The sequence below is a fragment of the Cucurbita pepo genome, chromosome 2 (assembly GCF_057944985.1).
Source record: "Cucurbita pepo subsp. pepo isolate OVF chromosome 2, ASM5794498v1, whole genome shotgun sequence".
In the NCBI taxonomy this organism is placed as follows: domain Eukaryota; kingdom Viridiplantae; phylum Streptophyta; class Magnoliopsida; order Cucurbitales; family Cucurbitaceae; genus Cucurbita; species Cucurbita pepo.
In genome coordinates this window covers 9,470,735-9,495,930 of record NC_141799.1, presented here as the reverse complement: position 1 = coordinate 9,495,930, position 25,196 = coordinate 9,470,735, and the positions used below count along the sequence as shown (strand labels likewise).

General features: G+C 37.9%; 1 protein-coding gene across 3 annotated transcripts; it reads right to left on the bottom strand.

Moving 5' to 3' along the window:
• Window positions 1-50: 50 nt before the first annotated feature.
• LOC111784405 (putative 1-phosphatidylinositol-3-phosphate 5-kinase FAB1D) lies at window positions 51-10,869 on the bottom strand. Of its 3 annotated transcripts, none has more exons than XM_023665115.2 (13): window positions 10,735-10,869; window positions 9,939-10,200; window positions 9,811-9,844; window positions 9,086-9,724; window positions 8,189-8,336; window positions 7,761-8,099; window positions 4,231-5,064; window positions 3,618-3,952; window positions 3,392-3,518; window positions 3,123-3,278; window positions 1,621-2,955; window positions 1,264-1,530; window positions 51-684 (listed from the first exon to the last, which is right to left on the bottom strand). In XM_023665115.2, exons 2-13 carry the CDS (start codon window positions 10,144-10,146, stop codon window positions 424-426), a joined length of 4,683 nt encoding a protein of 1,560 aa, XP_023520883.2. In that variant the 5' UTR covers window positions 10,147-10,200; window positions 10,735-10,869; the 3' UTR covers window positions 51-423. The 3 variants fall into 3 exon arrangements, with proteins under 3 accessions (XP_023520883.2, XP_086977307.1, XP_086977308.1); XM_087121181.1 differs by lacking the exon at window positions 10,735-10,869 and adding an exon at window positions 10,308-10,703; XM_087121182.1 differs by lacking the exons at window positions 9,811-9,844; window positions 9,939-10,200; window positions 10,735-10,869 and adding an exon at window positions 8,407-8,491 and having other exon boundaries at window positions 9,086-9,141.
• Between the last annotated feature and the right edge of the window lie 14,327 nt (window positions 10,870-25,196).

Genomic DNA, 25,196 nt, shown 5'->3' with positions numbered 1-25,196 from the left:
CCCTAACAAATGTAAAATAAAGGGATGTTCAGTTTTTTCAGACAAACAAAGAACACAAGGAAAACTTCTATAGATATATATATGAATGAACACCAATATCATATAAGTGAGGATTTATGTATGATTTTCACAGCAAATAATAACAACTATACACTTTACTACTCTTTTGCCCCTCCCCTCAACTGGACAGCCCACCACCCTATAATTTTGCTAAGAAAATTGCAGAATCTGAGGGCTCATCATAAACAACTGAATGCCCAAACCCATGCCACTCATCTATTTACAGTATAATGAATTTGCAAGTGTAATGATGAAGACAGATCATCTCCTACGCTCCACATTTTCCCTGTATCGATATGTATATATTGACACCAAACCAAAACCGAGCATTTTCTTCACTGTTCGTCTTAGAAGAAGCACGAACTAAGGGAAGTTCTGCTGCAGGCACCAATGATCTGGGACACTAAGGAAATGTGCAGACATGAACTTTCTGAATCTTCTCTTGTATTCTTTCGGAGAAATAACAGTAGGCAGTACATTTTTCGGGGCGAGGGAGGATTTTACCCATGTCTCTAATTGCTTGTCCCAGGTGTATTGTCTAAGATAATCGATTATCCCACATACAAATTCCTTCTTTTCGGCATCAACCCCAACAAGCAGAGAATAATCCATAACATTTATCGACTGCACACGTTATGCTAAAAACTGTCAGAAAAAGAAAAGTATCTTCCAAATGCATTCATGAGATTAAATCAAATGCAACAGTAGTCTCTATATAAAACTAAAGCACCTACCTGCTTCAGATCATTTACAATATCCCTTTCTTGTTTTTTTTATTGTGACACTTCTATTTTTATTCCCCTTTTCACACCCATACCTACCAATGGTCACTAAAGTTTAAACAATAACTCATGTAAAGAAATTTTGTTATTCCCAAAAGATGATCCAAATGTACAGAATACAAGCCTTTAAATGATCTAAATAGCAGGTCATTAACAGGCTAGTCATCCTAAGCCCATTGATTAATAAGCTCAAATAAAGATTTATAAATTAAAAAGAGAAATAAAATTATGTTAAAACTCCCTTATCTAAAATATCACCTCTACCAAATAACTATGATATCTATGATAATTTAAGATTTATATTCCATTTTAGTTCCTGAAATTTTATTTGCACTTTTAAGAGTGATAAGAAACATTCGATTGATGTGATAAAACTACAAAAAGGAGGGAAATGAACTTCAATGAATTAATTTGTACTCACATTGAGAAAAGCAGTGTCGTTCCAAATTGCCCGTTGCATCCGACGCTTTGCTCGATTACTCACATAGATGGGAGACGAGTTCATGTCCTTTACAAAGTTCTGATCTAAGAGGACTTCGCCAAAATTGTTGGCAGCCGGATTGTATCGAGCATGTAGAGCTCCTTTAAGATCATATTGGCGAATTATGTTGCGGCCAAAGCTGAGGTTCTCCATAACCATCACATCATGTCTCATCTCTTTCCCGCTCTTTGGCTCTCGCACTGCTACCTGTAAAAGAAATGTAAAGACAACATGACGGACAACCGAGGGTGGGGGTGCTATAAAATGACAAAGAGATGAATGTTATATCGATCAAACCTGATAGATTCCAAGAACTTTGGCAAGGCAGGTCTGGTTCCCCATGTCAAATGATTTCTTAATGTACTTGAAATACTCGGGAGCAAACTTCATAAATGAATCATACTCCGTCCTCTTAATTTCTTTGATAATGAACCTGTCATCAAGTGTCTTAGCAAAGAAAGAATTACTCTTCCCGCCTTTTGCATTCCATTTTATACAACGGCTTAGGGAAGCTATGTAATGGAGCTCAGATGGGCAGCATTGACTTCGAAGATCACGGAACTGATTGAAATATGGACAATTCACAACATACTTTCCATTTGCTAGTGACTTTATGACCCCTTCATGATCTGTCCGCTTGAAAGTCTCTGGAACGAGAGAATCCAACAAATTTAGCCTCTCAAAATTTGAGAACTGATATGCGTCTGCAGCGGCACTCGAGTCTGAATCGGAGGATCCATTTGAGGGAACTTTATTTTGGCTTTGTGAACTCAAAGTTGGTTGTGAAACACCTCCCCCCTCTCCCTTGCTATCCTCATTATGAGAATCCGTTTGAAGGGATAGATCTTCCAACAAAGCGAGTACACAAGCAACTATGCTCGAGAGTTCACCCTCATAGTCCGAAACAATAAAATTATTGTTTGCAAGACGAATGTGTAGCTTCTGTCCTTCTTCGTTGGTGAAGGAAGAGGCTTCAGGTATGAGTTTTGGAGTATAGCTACTGAAGGATTTGAGTTCAGGAAAAAAACTCCTCTGGATGTCCCTTATGTGCATCTGCCGGATCTCCACACATGGTGCCCACAACAATTTGCCCAAGCTTGAATCACCTGTCGAAATCGGAATGGTCCTATCTACATGCATATCACCAGATGACGAAACCCTTCCTACTTGAGAATCCTCATCATCCAAATGATGACGGTTGAAGCCATTGGACAAAGACCCTTGGCAAGAAAGTTGTTTCGGGCTCAGATCATCCATAATTCGTATCTCCGTGACTTCAGTCACTGAAGGTGAATGATTTTCATCACAACCGGACTCTCCATCTAAACCTTCGACTGCAATTTCTTTCACAGGCAATACATTTTCATCCCATGATATATCTTGCTGAACTTCTGTATCATCATTTGCTGCAATGGATTCTGATTCCTCATGTCCGGCATCAATGTTGCTATTCATATTCATCGTAACCGATTCTGGCTCAACATTTTCAGAGGTGCCAGGGGTACTTGTAAGACCCAGTGATGTTAATGACTGCAGACGTCTATCCCAAATACATGATTCTAGCAGCAGCTCCCAGAGTAACTGATTCAGACTGAGATATTTGTGAAAAGCAAAAGAATTTTGAATCTTTACCTGCATTTCATTCAATTAGACAGGAGAAAGTCTGGCTTAGGAAAATGATGATCGATAAAAATAAGAGATGCACTTCGCCATAAGCAAAAAAGGGAGGGAATTCAAAAAAAGCATCGTTAAAGTTCCAAAGAATTCCACAGCACAGAAGATAATGACAAGAAGATGACCTCGAATTCTGATCTTTCTTGGTTTAACATTTCTTCAATGGAAGAAAAGTCATTGAGAAAGCATTGCGGTTTTACATTTGAACTTTTGCATTCAGAGCTTATCTTCTTCAGAGAGTGCGCAATCTCAGTGAAAAGAAGCTTCCCTTTCTTCTTAACCTTAACAGATGCAATAAAATAACACACTTCACAATTGAGTAGCATGGGCGATTAGAGGAAGCCAATTGGAACCGTCAGAAAGCAGTGAAAGGTACATAGATAAGATGACATACATTTTCAGTTTCTCTGATGAGATGACCTTGTCTCATTGAACTGTTGAAATCCAGTTTCTGAGGAGGCATTGAGACCATATAAATTGCTGCGGCGGAATATCTGAACATCGCAACCCTATTGCCCAGTCTACAATTCACAAGTACAATGGCTAAGGACGACTAATTTTAGGACAAGAAACATGGAAATGCAAGTATAAGTAAATATCCGGACTATGGCTAGACGTACCCGAAGAAGTAGAGGAAGTCCCCAAACAAAGAATGGCCACAACCTGATGATTTACTAGGTAAAGTTTCATCAGAGAAACAAAGCTCCAAAAACTTTCCAAATGACAAGCTGCGTGCGGCCTTGGAAATCAACACCCTTTTTGTGGACGTAGAAGGTTCTCCCTTAGATTTACATTTACTGCAACGACTCCACATCCAAAGTTTTCCTTCTGTTTGACCTGGCAAAAGTTTATACCCTGGAAGCTGTTGGACTTGAATGGAAAGCTGCTTTCCATAATGAGCAAAATAGTAAAAGTGGGCTTCCGGAAGTTCACCACAGACAGTGCAGAAGTTTGTCTGCAATTCCACCAATGTCGAGTCAGAATCATCTTAAAACAATGTTGACCTATATCATATGCTTCTTCAGTAAACAAAACCAATGAGTAAAAGAAAATTAGATGGATCATAAGATAGCTTTACCATAAGCTAAAAAAGTATTATTAAACTTTAAGAAATATCCTTAAAAATTATAATTCACTGTGGTCTAATATTCCTGCTATTGATAAGATAGACCAAAGACAGAATTTTTGTTATATTAAAAAAACAGTAGGTAAACGTTGTCATGACTTGCGAACCTGATTTAGTAAGTTTTCTTGTAAAAATTTTCCAAGAGGAACATCAAAATTCCTGTAGAACACGATATGCAAAAAATGGCTCTGCTCACACATGGTTCCCTTCAAAGCATTTCGGCTTGACATCAAAACCAAAATACTCTGAGAATCCAATGACGACTTTTTCTGCATTGTCTCTTCAGAACAGTTAGGAGCATTTTCATGGAATCCAAGGCCTTCCGAGGCTGATTGATGGGATGCAGACTGTTCGTGACCTGAATTCTCTTCATCAGAACTACCCCTAACTTTCACATCAAATCGATTGGCTGCCTGTGGAGTAGATGGAATTGAGTCAGACTTGGGGGCCAAGCCAATCCGGTCTCTTTCATGTCCAAAATAAGAAGACAATGAGTGATGGGTAGAGGATAAAAGGAAACTTTCTCCCATGACTTTCTTAGACGAATCAGAAATGGATGAAAATCCAGAAAGAATGGCAGGATTATAAGGTTCTAGTTCAGAAGGTATTATTGGCTTTTCCACCGGCTTCAGATTTGATCCGTTAGAAGACTCTTCATGGGGTCCACTTGAAATATAAATATCCGTTAGAAGACTCACACATGGTTCACTTTTATCATTTGCCTTCTCAACTTGAAGTATATTTGAGCTACAAGGCTCTAAAGGTGATTGTGGATCTGGTGAAACCATAGTCGATACTCCACCAGATGGAATAGTTGCAAACATTGCTCGTTGATCAACAAGGAAAGAAGTCTCTAATATTAAGTGAAATGCCATAACAACAGCACGCTGCACAACAAGCTTAACCCTCTTCAGTTCATTGCGAGCTCCTTTCAGCAAAATCTGCATCAGATTAAAAATTAAAAAAACATAGTTCATTTGTGCCCAAAAGATAGTCAATTAAATCAATTTTCCAATTTAGAATCTAATCTATCATGGGGCAAAGCAATATCAAAGGAAAGAGGCAACACCAGACCCTGTAGATGGTGTGATGAAAAATTAGAACATAAATATGACTGCTACTTTTCGCAGATGTAGGGATTAAACCAATCACCACAGTTCCGGTGAGTGTAGCTCTACAGAAAAAATTATGCAACCAATAACACCTTTGTTCTGGACGGCTGTCTAAAAGCAAAATGGCATGACATGACAGATTCTTACAAAACTGAAACATATGTGGCAATTAATGCTTGTGTCAGTAACAAAAGGAGTATTTCCAACCGCTGTGACTTTGTCTTGAGAAAGCTCAATTCCTTTTTTTTTTTTTTTAACCTTTACATAATTTCACACTCAAGGAATTGTCTAGAGCAACAAAAATAGGCAGAAAATCTTTGCCTTTTCTTGTACAAAAATGAAACTAGCAATAGATATTGACCCATCTGACTCTACCAGGTTAAATCACTAAAATTTTCAATAAGCTTGATATGAGGTTCAACCATCAAGAGGACACCATCCTCATTTGCACGTGACTGGAAATCAAAGAATGTCTCAAGAGCTACCACATAAGACTGGAGAGGCGAAAAGAGGATGAGACTCGAGGAAGGTAAGTCCCTCATCCTGAGTGTGGAGTGGAAAAAATTTGTGTTGAAGGTGAGTAACTCGGTAACCTAGTAGGGTGATTGTAATTTGGCTTATTTCCATAGAGTCGCTAGCAGAAGAAGAAATGTAAACTTCATCAACTCCATTGAAGAGTCTGGAGGTCTGTTAATCGAGAACCATGAGAATGATGATGAAATTCTTCATTACTTCTCTTTGTATGGGCCGTTAGTTGGTCTCACCTGCCTGTGGAGGGGGTGGATTGGTGTCCTATCTCTCTCGAGGACAGAGCTTAATTGGAGGCACCTTCTCCTTGGAGGAGGCTTAAAAGGATGGTTTTTGGGTTGGATAGAAACTCAGCCCCAGGTCCTGATGGTTTTTCTTTGGCTTTCTTCCAAGACAATTGTGAGGGTATTATGGAGGATCTTCAAAAAGTCCTTAACGAATTCTACAAGAGATGCCTTCTCAATAATGCGCTCAACGATAACTTTGTTTGCTTAATTCCTAAAAAGGATAAGGCAACAAATGTTCAGGACTTTAGACCCATTAGTCTTATTATCCATGTGTATAAGATTATCTCCTCGATCCTTGCTGACTAGTTTAAGAAGGTTCTACCATCAACAATCTCCAACACTCAAGGGACCTTTCTTGCTCGCAAACACATTTCGGACCAAGCTCTAATTGCAAAAGGGGCCATTGAGAATCAGAGTTTGAAAGATAGAAGAGATTATCTTCAAGATTGACTTTGAGAAAGCCTTGATCACGTGGATTAGGTCTTTTTAGATAAGTTGATGGAAAATAAGGGATTTGGGCCTAAATGGAGATTTTGGATAGGGAGTTGTTTCAGGAATGTGAACTATTCAATCTTGCGCAATGGTAAGCGTGGGGAAGGATTTGTGCCTCTAGAGGTCTTAGACAAGGCGATCCTCTTTCTCCCTTCCTCTTTCTTTTGGTGGTTGACATTTTGAGCAAGATGGTCTCAAAAGGAGTGGAAAGAAATATTTTGTAAGGTTTTCAAACTGGTAAAGACAAGGTTCACTCATCTCACCTTCCAATTTGCAAAGTATACCATCTTCTTTTTCTCGGATAAAGAGTTATTTAACAGTTTGAATTGTACGTTAGTCTTTTTTTAGACTATCTCGAGCCTTAGGATTAACAAAAGAAAATGTCAAATTTTGGGCATTAATTGCAACTACTTCAAGCTTGAGAGGTCGGCAAGCTAACCTTGTGGGTTTTGAAGTTGAGGCTTTACTTTCATCCTACTTGGATCTTCCTTGAGCCATTCTCCTAAAGGTAGTTCCTTTTGGGACCCTGTCTTTGGGAAGATCTACAAAACCACCTCTCGCTCTTTTTTCCAATGCTTGTCCAATCCTTCCTTCGTGGGTGATTCCATTTTCATTGGTTTGGAAGGTGAAGATTCTAAGGAAAGCGAAATTCTTTGTGTGGCAAGTTTTGCATGGAAGAGTTAACACCTTGGATAGGACCTCGCCTAGAGGTTCTTTAGTGGTTGGGTCTCTTTGTTGTCTTCTTTGCAGGAGGGCAGTAAAGAACCTAAATCATTATCATTTGGAGTTGTAATTTTGCTTAGACGCTCTGGCACAATTTTTTTAGGTGTTCAGCTTCAGCTTTTTTGAGAAGCTTTTTCTTCATCATTCCATTTGTGATAAAGGGCAACTTTTGTGGCAGGCTGGGGTGTAGGCCATTTTGTGGGGACTTTGAGGTAAGAGAAACAACAGAATCTTCAAAAACGCGCCAGACTTCTTTTGCTGATGTTCGGTACCTTGTTAGATTCTTTGTTTCTCTTGTGGCCTCAGTTTTTAGACTCTTTTGTAAGTATTCGCTTGGTCTTAATTCTCTTGATAAGAACCCCTTTCTTGTAGTCTAACTCCTTTCTTAATTCTTTCACTTTCTCTCAATGAAAGTCAAGATTTTTCTTTCAAAAAAATGTCTCAAACTCAATGATATAAATATAAGAGATAGGAAATTATAAATAATATACTAACCGTACAACCCAAACGTGCTGGACAGCCCTCAATAAACATCAAAGTTTTAGTTGACCTCTTTCCTCCCTCCAAACCACCAGAATGTTCAACAACTTTCTGAAAATAAACAGCATCACATTGTCTTGCCTTTTGGCTCACTAAAGTTTCAGATGTTAAAATTGGTGAACCGGTACAAAGAGCTATTCTCTCCAGACGGTGGAGCTTCATATCAAGCACTAATGTGATGCATCTCTTGAGAATTGCTTCTTGGATAACTCGTGATGCAGTTTTTTCAACGATAATCACATTTGCAGTACAAGTTTCAATCATCTCTATAACATAATTCGTAAAATCATTTTCCTGTGATCAGACAGTAAAATATCAGATGACATACGGGTGTATTTCTCAGGGACCGAATAGTAAAGACTGAACCATTTAAATTTCAGTACCTGATCCATTGAATTAAATGAAGACAGTCCACTAATTGGAGCCTCACCAAGCCTGCCTTGAATCAGTATTAACCTTGGGTTCTTCCAATTTGTTACCATGTGTTTATGAGCTGCATGCTTCTTGAATACCATGCCCTTGACAAATTGACTGCAATAGGAGAAAAACTATTAAGGTTCCCAATGTAAAGTAAAAATCTGGCATATTCTGTCTTACTAACATTTAATCGGGAAAAGGAAAGCGCACACACGCCAAAGGTTTGTGCTCCACTCACTCTAACATCTTTTCTCCAGTCCATACCAACACTTCAATGAGAAGAATCAAATGAAGGGAAATAAGCTCCTGGACAGGCTTTTGAATCCATTTTTTGTGTTACAAACATAAACTTTTAATTAAAATGAATAAAGAATGAGACGTTTATAACACCCAGGACTCTAAAGAGAGGCGAAGAGTGATTGCCAGTGTAATAGACTATGCGTAGGCAAAGTTACATAGACAAAAATTTAGATGATGAACATGGAATACAACATCACAGATTGGAATGAGAGGGTTTTGATTATGCAAGTACGAGATATTATAGTCTCGAAATGTTTATAAACACTAATAGGTATATATATTTCCAAATTAAGTCAGCTCCCCTAGATCTTCTTTTGATGTCTTTAGATCACATCCTCCTCCATTGTCCATTTCCTTATAATAGTTGGATTTTATTCTAAATGAGCTAGGGCTATCATGGTGCCTCTGCCTCCGTAGGAGGAGTGGTTTTTTCAAGCCTTTTCGAGCTATGGTTTAAAGGGTATGGCAAGAATTCTAATAAAGGTCAAGTAAAAAGATTAATACCTCCCTATATTAAGTTTGCAGACACTGCTCAAAACTTTCAGGGTAGTTTTCATGATTACCTTTGGCTGCGAGTGCCACTTGCAATGCATTTTACTTTTACATGAGCTCCTGGGTCCATTGCTTTACCATTTACTAAAGGCTTCAAAAATGTGGCAGCTTCCCAAGACAAAGAACAAACTATATCCGCCCAATTCTCACCGTCCTCCCCTGATGAGGGAACACCTACTAAGTTAAGAAGATGACGTATGAAAGCCTTGTACTTCCCATTCATAACCTCTTGCATTGCCCTTTGTTTTTCCTCCTTAGACCTATGGCTAACACTGGCTTCATCCACAGAGCGACTAAAGGAACTTGACATGCTCCATTCTGTGCTATCACCAAACTCATCGTCATCATCGTCATCATCGTCGTAATAACCCATCCCGCCCTCCATGTGATCATATGGGTCCTCTGGTTCTGGAGGATCCCACAGATTGGTATCCATCCAACTAGAATTGGATTTCTCAAATTCCGCATTAACAGGAACACCAAAAGCATTGTTTGTTGCCTCTTGATTATTGATTGGCATTACACTTTCATCATCTCTTCCACTGAGTTGAACATTGCTATGAACTACTCCGCTCAAGTTCTGTGACCTCCTTTCTTGCTTATAATCAATATCTTCTTGGCTACTTCCTGTTGAACCTTCTTGACCATCCCTAACAAAATAAAAATGAACACAATGACTAAATAAGAAAAAAAGTGGTAGTTGACCTAAAAGTTTTCCCTTAGTAAGCTATATTACCTGATATCTAAACTTCCCATTGTTGAACAATCACCTGACACGAAAGAGACGATAAGGGAACTAAATTTGGGGTGAAAAAAAAAAAATACTAGTATAGGAACAATTGAAAAACTAGGTTGGAACCCAACTATTGCAGCTCGACGGTGAAGGCATTGGACTTAGCATCAGTGATTCACTTGAGCTTCCACCATCCCGCTTCATCGTTTCTTGCTCCTGATTCTCGTTGCAAACCTTACAAAAACACATGGCGCCTGCATCATCTAACTTAACAGAACTACCATTCTCCAATTTTTGGCCACCTGAATCAGCAACCACAGCACCACAATGATGGCACATTCTACTCTCCAAACTCCAGTAATGTCACTCAAGAATAGCCTCTCCTACACCAAGCTAAGGCAAGACAACATCATCGTCAGTATAACAACTATTCCTGGAAACCACATTTTTAAGTGATTGTAAAACTAATGACTAATTACAATACACGATTCATTACAAACCCTGAACCAAAAACCTCCAAAGATTGCATGCATAAACCAAAAAATTCCAGAGACTATCTAAATCCACAATCGAAACAACAAAAGCAGAAGAAATCCGATATGAATTTGGGAATATGATCCGGATTAAGAAGAAGCAGCGTAGATCTTCAACCACCAACCATTCTCCACGAAGAAAAAAAGAATTCGAAGGTGATGAAATTGGAAATAAATCGAAAAAGAAAAACTAAAATGGCAAAGCAAAATCTCAGAAAATTAAAGAAAGGAAACAGTAATTTAGTTTTGGATTGAAATGTTAGGGAAGAAAGTGAAATCCGCAGCATAGTAATGAAACTGAAACCCCAATTCAGCAAACCAAATACCCAATTTCATAATAGAGAAATAGAAGAAGAAGAAGAAGAAGAAGAAGTTGAAAAAGAACGAAAAAGACCTCGGTGTTAGTGAGAATGCAATGAACGGGGTGTGCTGTGAATAAAGCAAAGCAAAGCAAAGCAAAGCAGAAGCAGAAGCAGAAGCATACAGAAATGGGTGTTGTTGGGCAATGGATTGTGGAGTCCCCCAAGAGTTTAACCAAAATATGGATTATATTTTCAAACAAAAAAATGGGGGAAAATTGTTATTTATTTTTATTATTTATTTTTTAACGTACAGCTGTTTATATTTATGCTGGAAACTGGAACATTCTTTTTAAAACATATGTATTTGTTTTATTACTTTAAAAAAAATATATATATTTCCCTCCACCCATTACTAAAAAATTAAATACATTTTTTTAAATTAATATTTCATTAATTTTGTTAATAAAATTAGGTTAAATATGAATTGGATCTGTTTAAAGTTTGAATTTAAAGGTCATATTCACACCTACATGTGATTCATAAAAAAAATATATTTTTTTTTTATTTAAAATCATTAGTTTTTCGTTTTTAAAAAAAAAACACCTCCCATGTCTATGGGTATTTGTGTCTTTTCCTACATAAAATTTATTATTATTATTTAACTCATTTTAAATTAATTATAAATCTACTTTAAGAATAATTTGCTTTCTTTTTTTATTTTTAAAAATTAGATTAAAAAAGATTCAAAATTCATTATATCTAGTAAATTAATGCATATATTTAAAAATACTTTTTAATTATTTTTTAAATATTTTGTGCTCGAATATTTAAATCTCCATTGATAATATTTTGTGCACTAAAAAAGATTATAATAAATAAAAATTAAATTATGTTGTTAATAGAGTTGGGAAGTTTTCAGTAAAGAATGAGCTTCATAAATGAATAAATAATAATAATAATAATAATAATAAATGGAGAAATGTGGAAGGTGTGGAGATTTGAAAATATATTTAAAATTGAATAATGAAAATATTATAATTGAAAAGAAAAATGAAAAATATAAATAAACACAAGTATAAGGCATAAGGTGTTATAGGAGGACCGTTGCCGAGTGAAGGACGGGTGTTGTCGTTTTAGATCCCTCCCTCATTTCTGTGTCCGATTTATTAAATAATAATAATAATAATAATAATAATAATAATACTAATAATAAAATTTTAAAACATAAATTAACAATAAACTCCTAACATCTTAACTTAGCTGAGACGAAGATTAGTTTTTTTATTTTTTCTTTACATTTCTTCGTCTAAGCTAAGTTAAGATGTTCATATACTTCAACATTTTAGCCGACAATAAACTCATATTTTTTCTTTGAGGTGTACGAATTTATTGAAGGTTTTATAACCAAATTTCAAGACGAGGTAAAACAAAAAATACTCAAAAAGAATCTCACCAACTCCAAAAGGAAAGAAATAGATAGCATGAGGGTTTGGAGAAAAAGTAATAATCCATAGAGTTGGATCAATATGCGGAGATTTTTAGATTATCGAGAATGGTAAGAAACTAGTTTTTAATCGACTTTTGACATTTATTTTTTTATATACTTAACGAAAATAATGAAAATAATTTTTTTGGAAAGGTGATAGAAAACTTTTCAACTTTGGTTAAGGAATTGAATCGAATCGAATCGAATCGAATCGAATCGAGCTACTACAAAAATATACAAAAATTGGAAGATAATAGAAAAAAAAACATGAAATCTAATTGAAGAACCATGAAATACGGGCCCGAAGAGGAAGACAAACCACAAGAGAACATGTGTCACATAGAGAAGGAGACAAGTGTTGATCATCAGCAGTGACATGCATTGATCATCAATAGCGACATGCGTCAGACGAGGGCGGTAGACACGCGACGACCAAGGAAAAATTGAAAGAAATTTCACGTGGGTCTAGGTTTGATTGCACACTGTTTAAGCTAAAGAAGTCATTCCAAGTACGCTACATATTACGCTGGGAGCGTAACTCTCCCTCTAGAGGCGCATATCTACTCGTGTGTGAGTTGCGTGCTACAACTTTACTGAGAGAAAGTAGGTTGTGACCCCACATGCAAGACAAACAAGGGACGACCCTCAAGTAGTGTCTATCCTGCCACATGAGGGCAGAGATAGACAATTGCATGATGCGACATGATGCAAACGAGGAGGACAGTGCATCATCCAACACACCAAGAGTGTGCATTCAAGCAAAGCTAAGGCATATACAAGGTTGAAGATAACAAGACGATAGATTGTCGAAGACAAGCTTGGAGAGGGCTGGGTAAGGCCTTGTGCATAGCCTTAGAAGTCAGGTTTTCAATATGAATTTCAACATGTGGCTATGGAGTTAAGTCCGTGTATATGAAATATGAAAATTCACCAAAATTGGTGTCAATCAGATATCCGATGGTTGCTCCATAGGGTCGTATGACCACTTGCCAAAATGACGTCTACTCTAGAATGATTGAAAATGTCTCAAAATGTACTGTAGGGGAGGTATGGTGTCAGCTTTCCACCACTTCTAGGCTCTGTGACCTAAACAAGCTATGTGTCACAGTGAGGTCGAGTATTGAGAGATGAGTTTCTCAGTCAACTTCCTTTGAAATAGATCTTATAAGGACAGTGTCAAGACGACATGGGTGTGCTAACATTGCGCTCCTGCCAATGTATCGAAGGTTAGATTATGCTTCTACTATCTGGCACAAAATCTGTAAAGGATATAGCATGGACACGAGAGGTTCCAATGCCTCAATATAACTCGAATGGATGAATGTTTGGAATGTCTCAGTGTTATGAATGACACATGAGTTAGTTCTGATTGATATGTTTGAGCAAGCCAAGGTAGTCGAGTTGTCCTAAGACATGGGACAACATCATGATGCATGATTATTTAATGGGAACCTAGATGACAATGAGATGTGACATTGCTTATGATAGACCTTATTCTAGAGTAGAGGCAAGGTCGAGTCAGATGACTTGGCCTAGTGTAGAGACAAGTCGACTAAAGTCGTAGACGATTGAACATGCACACACAGGTGGCATGTGTGGCCAAACAAGTTTGGATTTCACACAAGTTATGTTCGGTTAGTGAAGGCAAACCTCACCTAAGGTCCGACAAAGCCACAAAGTCAGGCAAAAAATGAAAATGGGGCTTGAGTTCTCTTTAAGGCTTATCATAAACATGTCAAGCTCATGACGCCACACGGTTGAAGATGTACGACCATGATAGTTGGTATCAAAGCCATACTTTGTGTGTCTAAGTTGAACAAGACATTCAGAAAATATGAACCTGAGGGTTGAATGAAGACTTCACAAGTGTATCATATGTGCCAGATTAGGCAGGGAAGTTGCAAGTCAGAATCAGCAATAGCTTTATGGGTTGAAGTCAGACTCTAAGGAGGAGTCTTACCCGTCAAAGAAGTACGAATCAAGCTCATTTGGCAAGAGATTGGGAGTTTCGAAATTGGACAACAGATAATTATAAGGTTTATCAAGTAGGTACTTTCGAAGAAGTTGGGTGTCAGATGAGACATGTGTCTGCCAAGTGCCAAAATGTGCACAACGCAAGTCCATATGGGTGGATGATGTCGCTCCAAGTGCGGCAATTGAGATAAGTGGAGGAGAGTTCGAGAGAGTGGGTTTCTCACCTTGAAGTGAGTCATCGCCTAGTGTCTATGGTGGGTGGTTTCACAAGAGTGTCGAGATCAGCATCCGCTCAAGAAGAGAACATCATGTTAAACGTGAGCGACATAGAGAACGAAGCTGCAGCAAGACCAGAGAAGTATCAGTGCAACGTGTGCCACATGAAGGTGGCCCAAATGAGAAGTTGGCTGAAGCTTAGTGGGGCTGTGTTACAAGTTTCCAAACCTTGCATTCGAAAAGAGTTTTGGTCATGACAAGAATATGTTGTAATACACAAACCCACCTTGCCACTATAAAAGGGATGTGGGTATGACTAGGAAATATCGTGAATCAAATCTTCATACGGTTTAGAAAATATGATGGTTGAGATCAAATTGGCCACGTTTGGGGCACGCTCACCTTAGCTTAGGCGAGAAATTGAGTCCCTGATCGAGTTCAAGAAGTGGCGAGTTAGGTTCTTAGTCGGATAACTCACAATCTGTAACGACCCGGGAAAGAAAGAAAATATATATATATATATTATAAAAAAATAAAATAAATTAAAAAAAATTTAAAAACTCAGTCGCCGGAAAACCCGCGAGTTTTCCGGCGACCGCCGAGTTTCGCGGAACCCATGCGAAACGACGGCCACAGCACGCCCACCCTCAGCCCACGACACCCAGCCCTTCAGAACACCTGCAAAGGGAGAAAAGAGAGAAAATTTCGAGAGAGAGAGAGAGAGAGATTTCGGACAAACGTCGGCGAGTGTCCAGTTTCTCCGACGAGCCCTCAAACCACCCTCAAACCGACGCCAAACGACCTTTTACCACCATGAGAAGGATCCCTAACGAAAGCACAATAACTCAGGGTGCGTTTTGTGTTATTTCGTAAGCGTCGTCGTCGGTAACCGAGGTCGAAAAATTAGGTTTTCTTAATCGTTCTTAGATCTGTGGCCTTTAGGAGCTTTTAGGCCGCAAAACTCCCAGAAAAGAAAGAAGGACGACGAACAAAGAGGAAAAGGAAAGAAAGAGGACCGAAATCGGCAACGGAAACGCCGCAGGAAGGAGAGAGAAAGTTCGCCGGAAAATCGGCCGAGGTCGGGTAAGGAAGACGAGATCCACGGATCAGGGTCAACCCGAACCCAAAACCTGAGAGAGCCAGCCCATTCCTCCCTTGGCCTCTGCCTTCGGCCCAGCCCAACTACAGCGGCCCAAACCTCAAACCAGCCCAGAAACTACGGTTCAGTTGAACCAACCCAGACTAGACCCACGGTTCAATTGAGCCGGCCTGCAAACCAAACACTTGCGGCCCAGCCCAGTAAGCCGAGGCCCAACGATTAGTCTTGGCCCAGTAGCCTTCCACAGCCCACGACCCGAACCGGACTGCGACCCGCGCTTCGACCCGACACTACCGCTCGACGTGGCTCTCTCTACTGCTGCCACGTGTCACACAGCGGGGCAGGCAGTCCCTCGGCTCGACTCGGCGCAAACGGCTCGGGCTCCCTCCGGTGACGCTCTGGCGGCTCCAGCGGCTGTTCGGCTCGACTCACCTGTTTTCAGCCCGATTTCCACTGTTTCGACCCTCCCGGATCTGTTTTCGACCCCGATTAAGGTATCTGAGGCCGTTTTAGAGCCGTATTTCACATTTATAGGTAAATTAATTGTGAAATACTAACGGAAAGTGGTGAACGGTGTGATAGGAAACAAACCCCAGCGACGTAGGAAGCAGCTCTCACTGAACGGGAGCTTACGTTTAGCTATTTAGGGAGTACTTCGGCCAAGGCCAACCAAGTAAGTGGCCTTACTATAGGATAGGCTAAATAAATTGTATGATGCTTGATGATATGTGCCAGTATATACATATTTTGTTCAGTGACGCTTGATATGTTTGACGCACGTTGTGGCATTATGATGAGCATGATGATTGCATAATTTTTACCTTAATATGATGATGTTTTTCATATTGAGCATGCTAGATGATGATGAGTGTCATATTGCATCATGTCGTTAGATCGACGTAGGACACAACCCTAAGAGCATGAAAATGATATTAATATAAATATCCACGAGTATGCGTTACCTAGAGTAACAAAGAGATGAGACTAGAGGGTTGTGTCAGAAAAGACATTACGATGGATTTAGAGGGACCTCATGCATTTTGTATGTTCATAAGCATAGGGCTACTTCCCCTAGAGATGATGAGTGCAGACGCGCACCTTATGATGAGCGCGAATGCGCATAGGTGCGAAAGCACACAAATGAGGGTGTTCATGAGGCGCATGACACTATGGGGTTCCGCTGACCTCCGGACGTCGCTACAGATTAGCTTTACCAGAGGGTCCAGGGGGTGTGTGAGCGCCCTAGGGACTCACACTCGCACGTGTGAGTCGTGTGTAGGGAAGTACTACACATCCAATTTGTCCGAGACTGGAGGCCACCCCTAAGATGATTAGAGATAGGTCCCTATTCATGATTGCATGTGTTTGCATTAGCATGGCCCCTATAGTGGGGTCACTTACTGAGTATTTCTTCGAAATACTCAGACCGTGTGCCATATTGTTTTTCAGGTAAAGGCAAGGCTCCCATGTACGGTTGATGGTGGCATCGTGATCAGAGACTGTGGCGCGTGCATAGGATAGTTGCATATTTAAAATTCCTAGTCTTGGTTAGGATAGTGCGTTTGTATTTCATTCATTTATATTAATTAATTTGTAATCGTTTTATTTTATCTTTTGAACTCCAGCACGATGTTTGAAACACGTAAGTTCGGCAGTGTTTTCCAATGTTTTAATGTATTCTGAAGTTTTAAATTTTTCCGCTAATAAAGATGAGCATGCTTAGATTTTTATTCTGCACTAGAGATGAGCATGAGACGTTAGTGGCGACTCTAGATATGTGGAAATTTAGGGTCGTTACACAATCATTGGGCAATTGTGTTTTGTCGTGCTTATGTTGTGAGTCTTAGAGACCGAGAGAAGGTCCGATAGTTGGATAACTCATAAGTAGTGTGCAAATTTTCGTATTAGCAGCCAATCCAATGTTCGAATCGTCATTGACCTTGACACTGCACATTCGACCTCCAGCCGCCGTGGTAGTGTGTGAGCACGCGTGAGGTTGTTTTTTCACCCATTCGATCCCTATTTGATCATATGTTGCCCAGTTTCACACTACCGTTATCTTAACTTGAATTAGGACCTACCAAATAAATTTTAGGAAATTTAGAGCTCCAAGTAAAAAAAAAACTAGCTAAAAAACACACACGTCATCCATGTAGGTAGCCATTCAGACTTTCCTCAAGTAATAATTGTAGGGACTGCTATGCAATTTGGATGAGAATGTCCTATGATGTAAAAATTACCAAAATGCCCATAGAATGAGATTTTGAGATGAATGTTGTTTTAATTGATTTCCACTATGCTAGAACACAGGATGAGATATTGATATTTGTACTTTAGATGATTGATGAATGTTATCTCTCCATTGAGCTTGCATATGAATAAATAAATTATGTTTTTCATGTTTTAGGTGATCGGTAGGAATATCTCTGTAACAAAGCATGCATGAGTGAACCAAGTTAAGATTAGGGCGTTTTAGCTAGAGCCGTTTCACAATGATCTAGGTTAATACATTTTCATTTGACTGAGCACCCTAGGATCATAAGTGGTAATCAGAGCTCTAAGCCTTAGTGCTCCCTAAATTTCATTAACTCCGAGAAGCTAGTCTTGAGCATCCTGAAAATGTGAGATAAGATTTAAACGGCCTAAACTCCCTAAAAACCTAGTAAACTTCAACGACAAGGATGATTAAGAAAGTTTAACATGCCTAGTAATAGTGAGAATTGTGTCACTAGAGTCTCCACCTCCTATCTTCTCCAGTACGTCCTTTAGTGCTATTAACGACTGAGGTCAAAGTTTTAATGCCCGACAAGCGGTAGGAATAAAGGAGCAGTACCAATAAGCTAGACCTAGGGTGGATAATATAGCACGTTAAGGCGACTAGGTGCCACTATTGTATGTGGAAACACTCAAAGGTCCTCTAAATAGACTCGTTGTACCGTAAATCCACCTTGAGAGGGGTGAGGGACCACATGGGTAAACTAAGTAGTTGACAAGCACATTGGATCGTTCCCCTAGACTTCGGTTGTATGGCTTTTCCTGTGGAAGAGTTGCTAGTTAACCTTACGCATGTGTTTAAACAGGATGTCATACCATCCTATGAGATAGGATGGAGTCATGTCTCACCCTAGGATACTGATAATTCATTATTGTGGCCATGCAAGCTTACTAAGTGATATGGAATAAACTCAAGGGAAGACTCTGATACCAAATGATAAGGAATCAACCCAAGGAAAAACTCTAATACGAAATGATAAGGAATCAACACAAGGGCAAGCTCTGATACCAAATGATAAGAAATCACTACAAGGGAAGTAATAATCAAATTACCTTGTTGATCGAATATCTCAAGGCAAGAACACTTGCTTGAGATTCGAATCACTCCAGAAGCAAGATCAATTATGTCTAGCTTGAATGATTCTAACATGCAATCTAAGCTACATAGAATTGCAAACGAAAGGTAAGAACGCTTAACCCTAATGATAAAGAATCACTCCAATGGAAAGTAAAATTCAGATTACCTTGTTGATCAAATATCTCAAAGTAAGAACACTTGCTTGAGATTCGAATCACTTCACAAGCAAGATTGATCATGTCAAGCTTGAATGATTCTACATGCAACTTAAACTACATAGAATTGCAAAGAAACTTAGCTATTGGCTAAAGAAAAGCACAAATGCTCCTTTTACTACATTTTTCAAGTCTACTCGTAAAGACAACATACATGACTTTATATACTGTCAAAATTAAAACCCTTAACCTTAGCATTCCAAGAGTTGTAACCTTCATATTTTATCTTTTATGGCCATAATAGCCCCTATGGAAATAAGTTTTAGAAATACATTAAAGAAACACCATAACTCTAAGTTTCCATCATAAATTTGTAACCATGTAAGAATAAATGAAGCCCCACTTGAAGTATCTTGAAGTATTTGTTGCATAAATGAAGCTTGATTTTTCTTCACGTGACATTAATATTGCATGATTTAGATGCCTTAGTTCATATCACCAAGTATGAGAACAAAAAAGTAAGTTCACCCAAAGATGAGATTAGTCGTCCAAAAGATATGTGGCACTAGAACCCAATGAACAACTTCTAAACCTTGATGGGTCAGTGACATACAAGAGAACCGCATTGATCTATGACCTCAAAAACACTTTTGGTGAAGGTTTGTAACATATTATTAAGGTTTCTAATTTGTGCTTAATTATTGTGATTGGTTAGATTGATGCTAAGGACGTTCTAAGACAAGAAAATTCATTGTTGAAGATTGTTTTAAGGTAACTGGTTCTGCTAATAAACCTTATGGTTGGGTTGGATGGGTGTGAATTGTTGTGATTTGTGTTGTATGTTGAAATGAATAAGATGGTTGTACATACATATATGTTGTGGATTGTAGATAGCTAGTTTAGAGTCCTCGTGCATGTGTGTGAATGACATGTAGATATGAAAATCATGAGATTGTGACAACTAGCTATTTAATTTCATGAGGCGCTTGGATGAATGCAGCTCACTTCTATTAACTAGGTGCCAATTTCCATCCGCTGGGGTAAAAGTTTATAGGACTTCCGCTTATGCACCACCGAATAATTGATACAGCTCATATCATGATTTAATTGTCCACTTGACCGAGAAAAAAAAAAGACATATTTACACTGTCTAGATTCAAATCATACAATGCATGTTGTATGTTTTTTTTAGTTATGTGTGTATGCATGTCATACTTCATCATCAAAGGGCTATTTACTAAGTATTTTTAATACTCCACATTTAAAAAAATAAAAATAAATAAAAACTACAAGAACGTACAGACATGTGACGAGTCGTTTCCAACCAACCCATGGAGTTTATTTTAACACGGTTTTTCGTTTATTTTAAATTGAAGTTACATTTTACTTTGTTTCACATGCTTTTACTAGCACGTATGTCATAATAACTTTTAGAAAAGTCGTAGAAGTCAGGTCGTTATAATATAAATATTTTAATTTTATAAATACTTCCATAAAATATTTACATGGATAAATATGAAAAAAAAAACATGATAAAATGACAGTAATTAATTTGCATTAACTAAAAAAAAAAAAAAAAAAAAAAAAAAAAAAAAAAAAAAAAAAAGTTAATAATTTGAAACAAAAATTTGAAGAGATTAGATTAAAATAAAAGTTTGTATATAATGTTTTATAGATTTATATTTGATAATAAATTTAGAAAACAATTTAGAATTATTCAAAATTTATTTGATAATATGTCTATAAACCGTAAAAATAATTATAATTATCAACTAAATATTAAATTAATTGTCAACGATGATTAATTAACTGAAAATAAGTTTTATATTATTTAAAATAAATAAAAAAAAAGGGTGCACGTGGAATTTCGTACAACAAAACAGGCGTAAACGTGGCGACATATTAGAGAAGCTCCGTAGTTGCAGGGAAGTTAGGGAGTTGGTGGAGCTTTGTGATTGGCTGTGACACGGTTACTTGTACCACATCGGAACTCCCATGCAATTATTGATTCACCAATTTGGAATTTTCCTTAGTTTTTTAAAGGAAAAGATCTTTTGTTTATTGCTATTTTCATTTTCAATACGTTTGAGTGCTCAAAAAAATGAAATTTTGATCAAACTCCTTCGTCAATAATTGTGATTCGAATAATTGGGTCGGATTTAACAAATGTTTTAATCCGACTCGATCTAACTTAAATAAGATTTAACAATTATGTGACCAAACGTATGAATTTCTTCTACCCGTAATTGATTGATTAGTTTTGAAAATGATATCAGGCACTCATTTGATCAATCATGCTGATTATGGATTTATCCTAACTATGGATATTATATAAAAACAGGGGAACAATTATCTTAAATGTGGAAATTGTTGAAGTGGCCATCATAGAGAGGCTCGTTCTTGGTAAGGAGATCATATTGGAGAGATGATTTTCGAGTCGGATGCAAGAAAACTATCGAGAGAGAAAAGATCTAAATGAAATCATCGTATATGTTAGTTTTTACGAGGTTCAATCAATCATATCATATGTTTTAATAAAAACATAGCTTTAATTTAATAAATGAATTTAGTTTTTCAAACCATGCACAGCGTAGAGCTTAAAATGACGATTTTAATACATTTTGAATTGCTAAAATCAAACATGAAACGAAAATGTTATGACTAGAAGAAGAATGAAATGAATCTATGTGGCTATGACGTAGACAAGTAGAATTGTGACACAAGACACTGTGTTTTAGTGGTTGGAGCCCTCGCTCTATAGGTTTTATTTATATCTCGTCCCTCTGTTTATTTGACATAAATTTAGGTTATTTTGTATTTTAGTTAAGGGTAGACTCTTGCCTTTACCTGAAAAAATATAACGTGGTTCAAATATTTAAAAATATTCAGTAAGTGATCATACTATTGGCGTTGAAAAATGCAATCACATGCAACATAGTTTATGTTGAGACTTACTTTTCGTGACTATTGCTTCGGCTTTATTTTCTTCTCTAGTTAGGGTTGGATGCATAATATTTCTCTATGCATGATTCACGCACGAGCACATGAATCCACTAGGCGAGCTCGTATACGTAACCTTAAGATGTCTACGGATTAGCATATGCTCGTACTATGGAAAACCAATGGAAAGAAAGAAACGTGTATCAAATCATGATGTATGCATACGTACAAAAACATATTGAAGAAGTATCATGTGCTCATGACATTCAAAAGAGGTCTTGCATTTTAAATCATGGTAGATAGTTATGATTAACATCATACTTTTATACCTTTCATGACATAACCTTCCTATGAGAATACATGGATCAATATTCTCAAAGTACATACATCACGAGAAGTTCATAAGCTAATACAAGAAATAACACGTATAACCCACATAGTACTATTAGTCATACATTATACAATTCGTCAAACTTGAACAAAAAGTGTTCCAATAGTAAGCTCACTTGCCTTGTTGGCTTAAACTGGAAATACTAAATTTTCTGAGTTAATGTTCGTTTGATTCTATTTGTCGAGATCTGATTTTGAAGCTGGATTCGATTTGTGGTTTGGGTCCAATGAAACAATAACTTGTTGAGGATTATTGGGAGTGAGTCCCACATTAGCTAATTTAGGGAATGATCATGGGTTTACAAGGAATACATCTTCATCGACATGAGGCTTTTTGGGGAAGCTAAAAGCAAAGTATGGGAGCTTATGCTCAAAGTGGATAATATCATACCATTGTAGAGAGTCGTGATTCCTAACATAACCCACACCCTCTTTTCAGAAACAGATGAATGCTTTGTATACGTGTGAGTTCGATACCAACACTGCGAGGAAAGAGTCATTCTTGAAAGGAAGCTACTTCGGTGAGTGTCGTTCTTAAATTCTCTTTTCCAACTAGGTTAATTTTCATGGGAATTGTTTATATTTGAGATAGAAGAATTTACCTTTTATTCAACTTTTGTTGTTTAAGAAAAATAATAATTCTATTTATGCATTTAGTTTTTTACAAATTCTTTTCTTTTTTTAATATAAAATCGTTTGTTCATTTTTTGCTATTGATATGTATCATGAAATCGTGTTTCCTACTAACATTTTGTTTATTTTATTATTATTATTGGTTTAGATCCTTTGTTCAGCTACATATGCTATCAAGATAACGAAACCACACGTGGTGGGGAAGTGATAGACTTGAAGGCGGAGGAGGAGAATGCGAGTCACTCTAGTCGAAAACGTAAAAAAAAAAAACTCTGCATGGTGGGCCCTAAAGTATTTATTTGTCCTCTATAGGAGAGTGAGTAAGATAAAACAACTAGTGGCGATTTTATATATATTGAAGCCTGAGTCACAAGATGGATGAAAGCTGTCACTTTAACGATCCTAAATGCCTCGAGTATTACAAAGAGAACTCTAATTATGATGGGGACTTAGATAGGTCAAACTGATTTTGTAATTGTTGAGATGGATGACTTCAACATCGTGTTAGGGATGGATTTCCTGCTTAAACACAAATTCATTCTCATGCCCCTAGTGAAAGGTCTAGTAGTAACAAGGTTCAACTCAACAATCATTCAAACTATCACCCATAAGCTAAAAGAGGTAAAGATGATGTCAGCACTACAGTTGAGAAGGGATCTACCAATGATGAACCCACGCTCACTATCATTACCATGGTTGAAGAGGGGAGCTTGAGTGAACTCGCTCCAACAGAAACCTCGCGACCACTATAAGAACACTATGACACAAAGCTAGAATGTCAAACAAAGAATTAAACGACCACAGACGTATGATTACGAGATTGATTTTATGTCGGGAGCGAGATCAACTGCCACAGACGTATGTCATACGACTCAACTTGAGCTAGCTTAATCCTACAAACAGCTAAATGAGTTTTTGATAGTCGGGTTCATTAGACCCGCAAACACTCTTGTCAGTGATCACCTAAATATTAGAGAGAGACACCAAGCCAACACCCCTAATGAAAGAGGGAGACAAAGACAAACCTTTTGAGAAACTCACATTCACACAAAAATACCATACAAACGGATGAAGACAAGGGTCAGTTGAAAGCGTCGGTAACAACAATTGAGAGAGAGAGATCAAGTTGAGGTTAGATCAACTCTGATTTCAAAGCAACAGGAACCAAAGACTAGTGCAAAAACACTAGAGACTAGTCAAAGTTATCAACAAAGTCGAGAAGGCATCATTTAGGATCTAACTAGTCCTATGGACGCGGACTAGCTTTGTTGTTGTCCACTCAGTAACTTGAAACACTACTATCTCGACCAAGAACACACCAAACACAAGGAGTTGCTATGACCCCACGCAATGAAGAAGAGTTTCCCAGAAAAGAAAGTCTGAGTCTGCAAAAGAAAGTCTGAGAGACTCCGACAGGGAAGACATGAAAAGTCGACGAATCGAAAAGGGTTTTCAACAGTTTCTGGTAGATTGGAAGAGACTCCTCAATGTTGGATCAGCTTGAAGTGCATCGAGAGACCAAAAGTCAACCTCATCCTACATCACTGAGTTCATGAAGAGTTAGATAATAGAGACGTCAACCAATTGAGTGGGGGAGGATGTCATAGTCATACTTGTCTAAGGCATATTGTCTGGGCCACGTGTCAGATGTCCCATTCATGCTTGTCCAAGACATATTATCCAAAGTCGGATGCCCGTTCCTAACACCTTTTACTTGCTTTCATGTTAGACAGGCATTACTACTTCTTGTATCAATACGGGGGTGTATGACCAATCACCAAGATCATGTCTCCCACGTCATGACTAAAATGTCAAAAATTGTACTAAAGGAAAATATGAGTAGTTGTCAATTCTTCCAAATTGCTTTCAACAGATTTTGCTCCCTCACGCTCACGTTTACTACAACATTCCTTTTAAACATGTCACGAGACTTGATCATACATCAAGGTTGTCTGCAAAATCCAACTTCGACTAATTTGTTCGACAAGTTAGAATAAGTGTCACAAAATCGCTGTCCCGCTGCCTCAAATGTGCAATTATGACACTTGACACTATATAGAGGAGAACGATACCACTTATCTAAATGGCATGGTATAGAGAATGCATCAACAAATCCAATAGAACTTTCGACATGAAACATTTATCAACAAGAAACATGATAGAGTTGGCATTCAGTGTGTTAAAAAGGAGGTGTCGAAGGAAAAACCTTCTACTCGATTCAAGTCCAATGTCGAACACATGTTATGTTGCCTCCACAACCTACCAGAAACTGTTTTAAAAACCTTCTACATGATAGAGTTGGCATTCAC

Coding starts and splice junctions, on each gene's coding strand:
- LOC111784405 (XM_023665115.2), bottom strand. CDS start 10,146: ATGTGCCATCATTGTGGTGCTGTGGTTGCTGATTCAGGTGGCCAAAAA. Junction 9,845..9,938: donor TTCACCGTCGAGCTGCAATA/GTTGGGTTCCAA, acceptor CTTTCGTGTCAG/GTGATTGTTCAACAATGGGA. Junction 3,279..3,391: donor TCATCAGAGAAACTGAAAAT/GTATGTCATCTT, acceptor GCATCTGTTAAG/GTTAAGAAGAAAGGGAAGCT.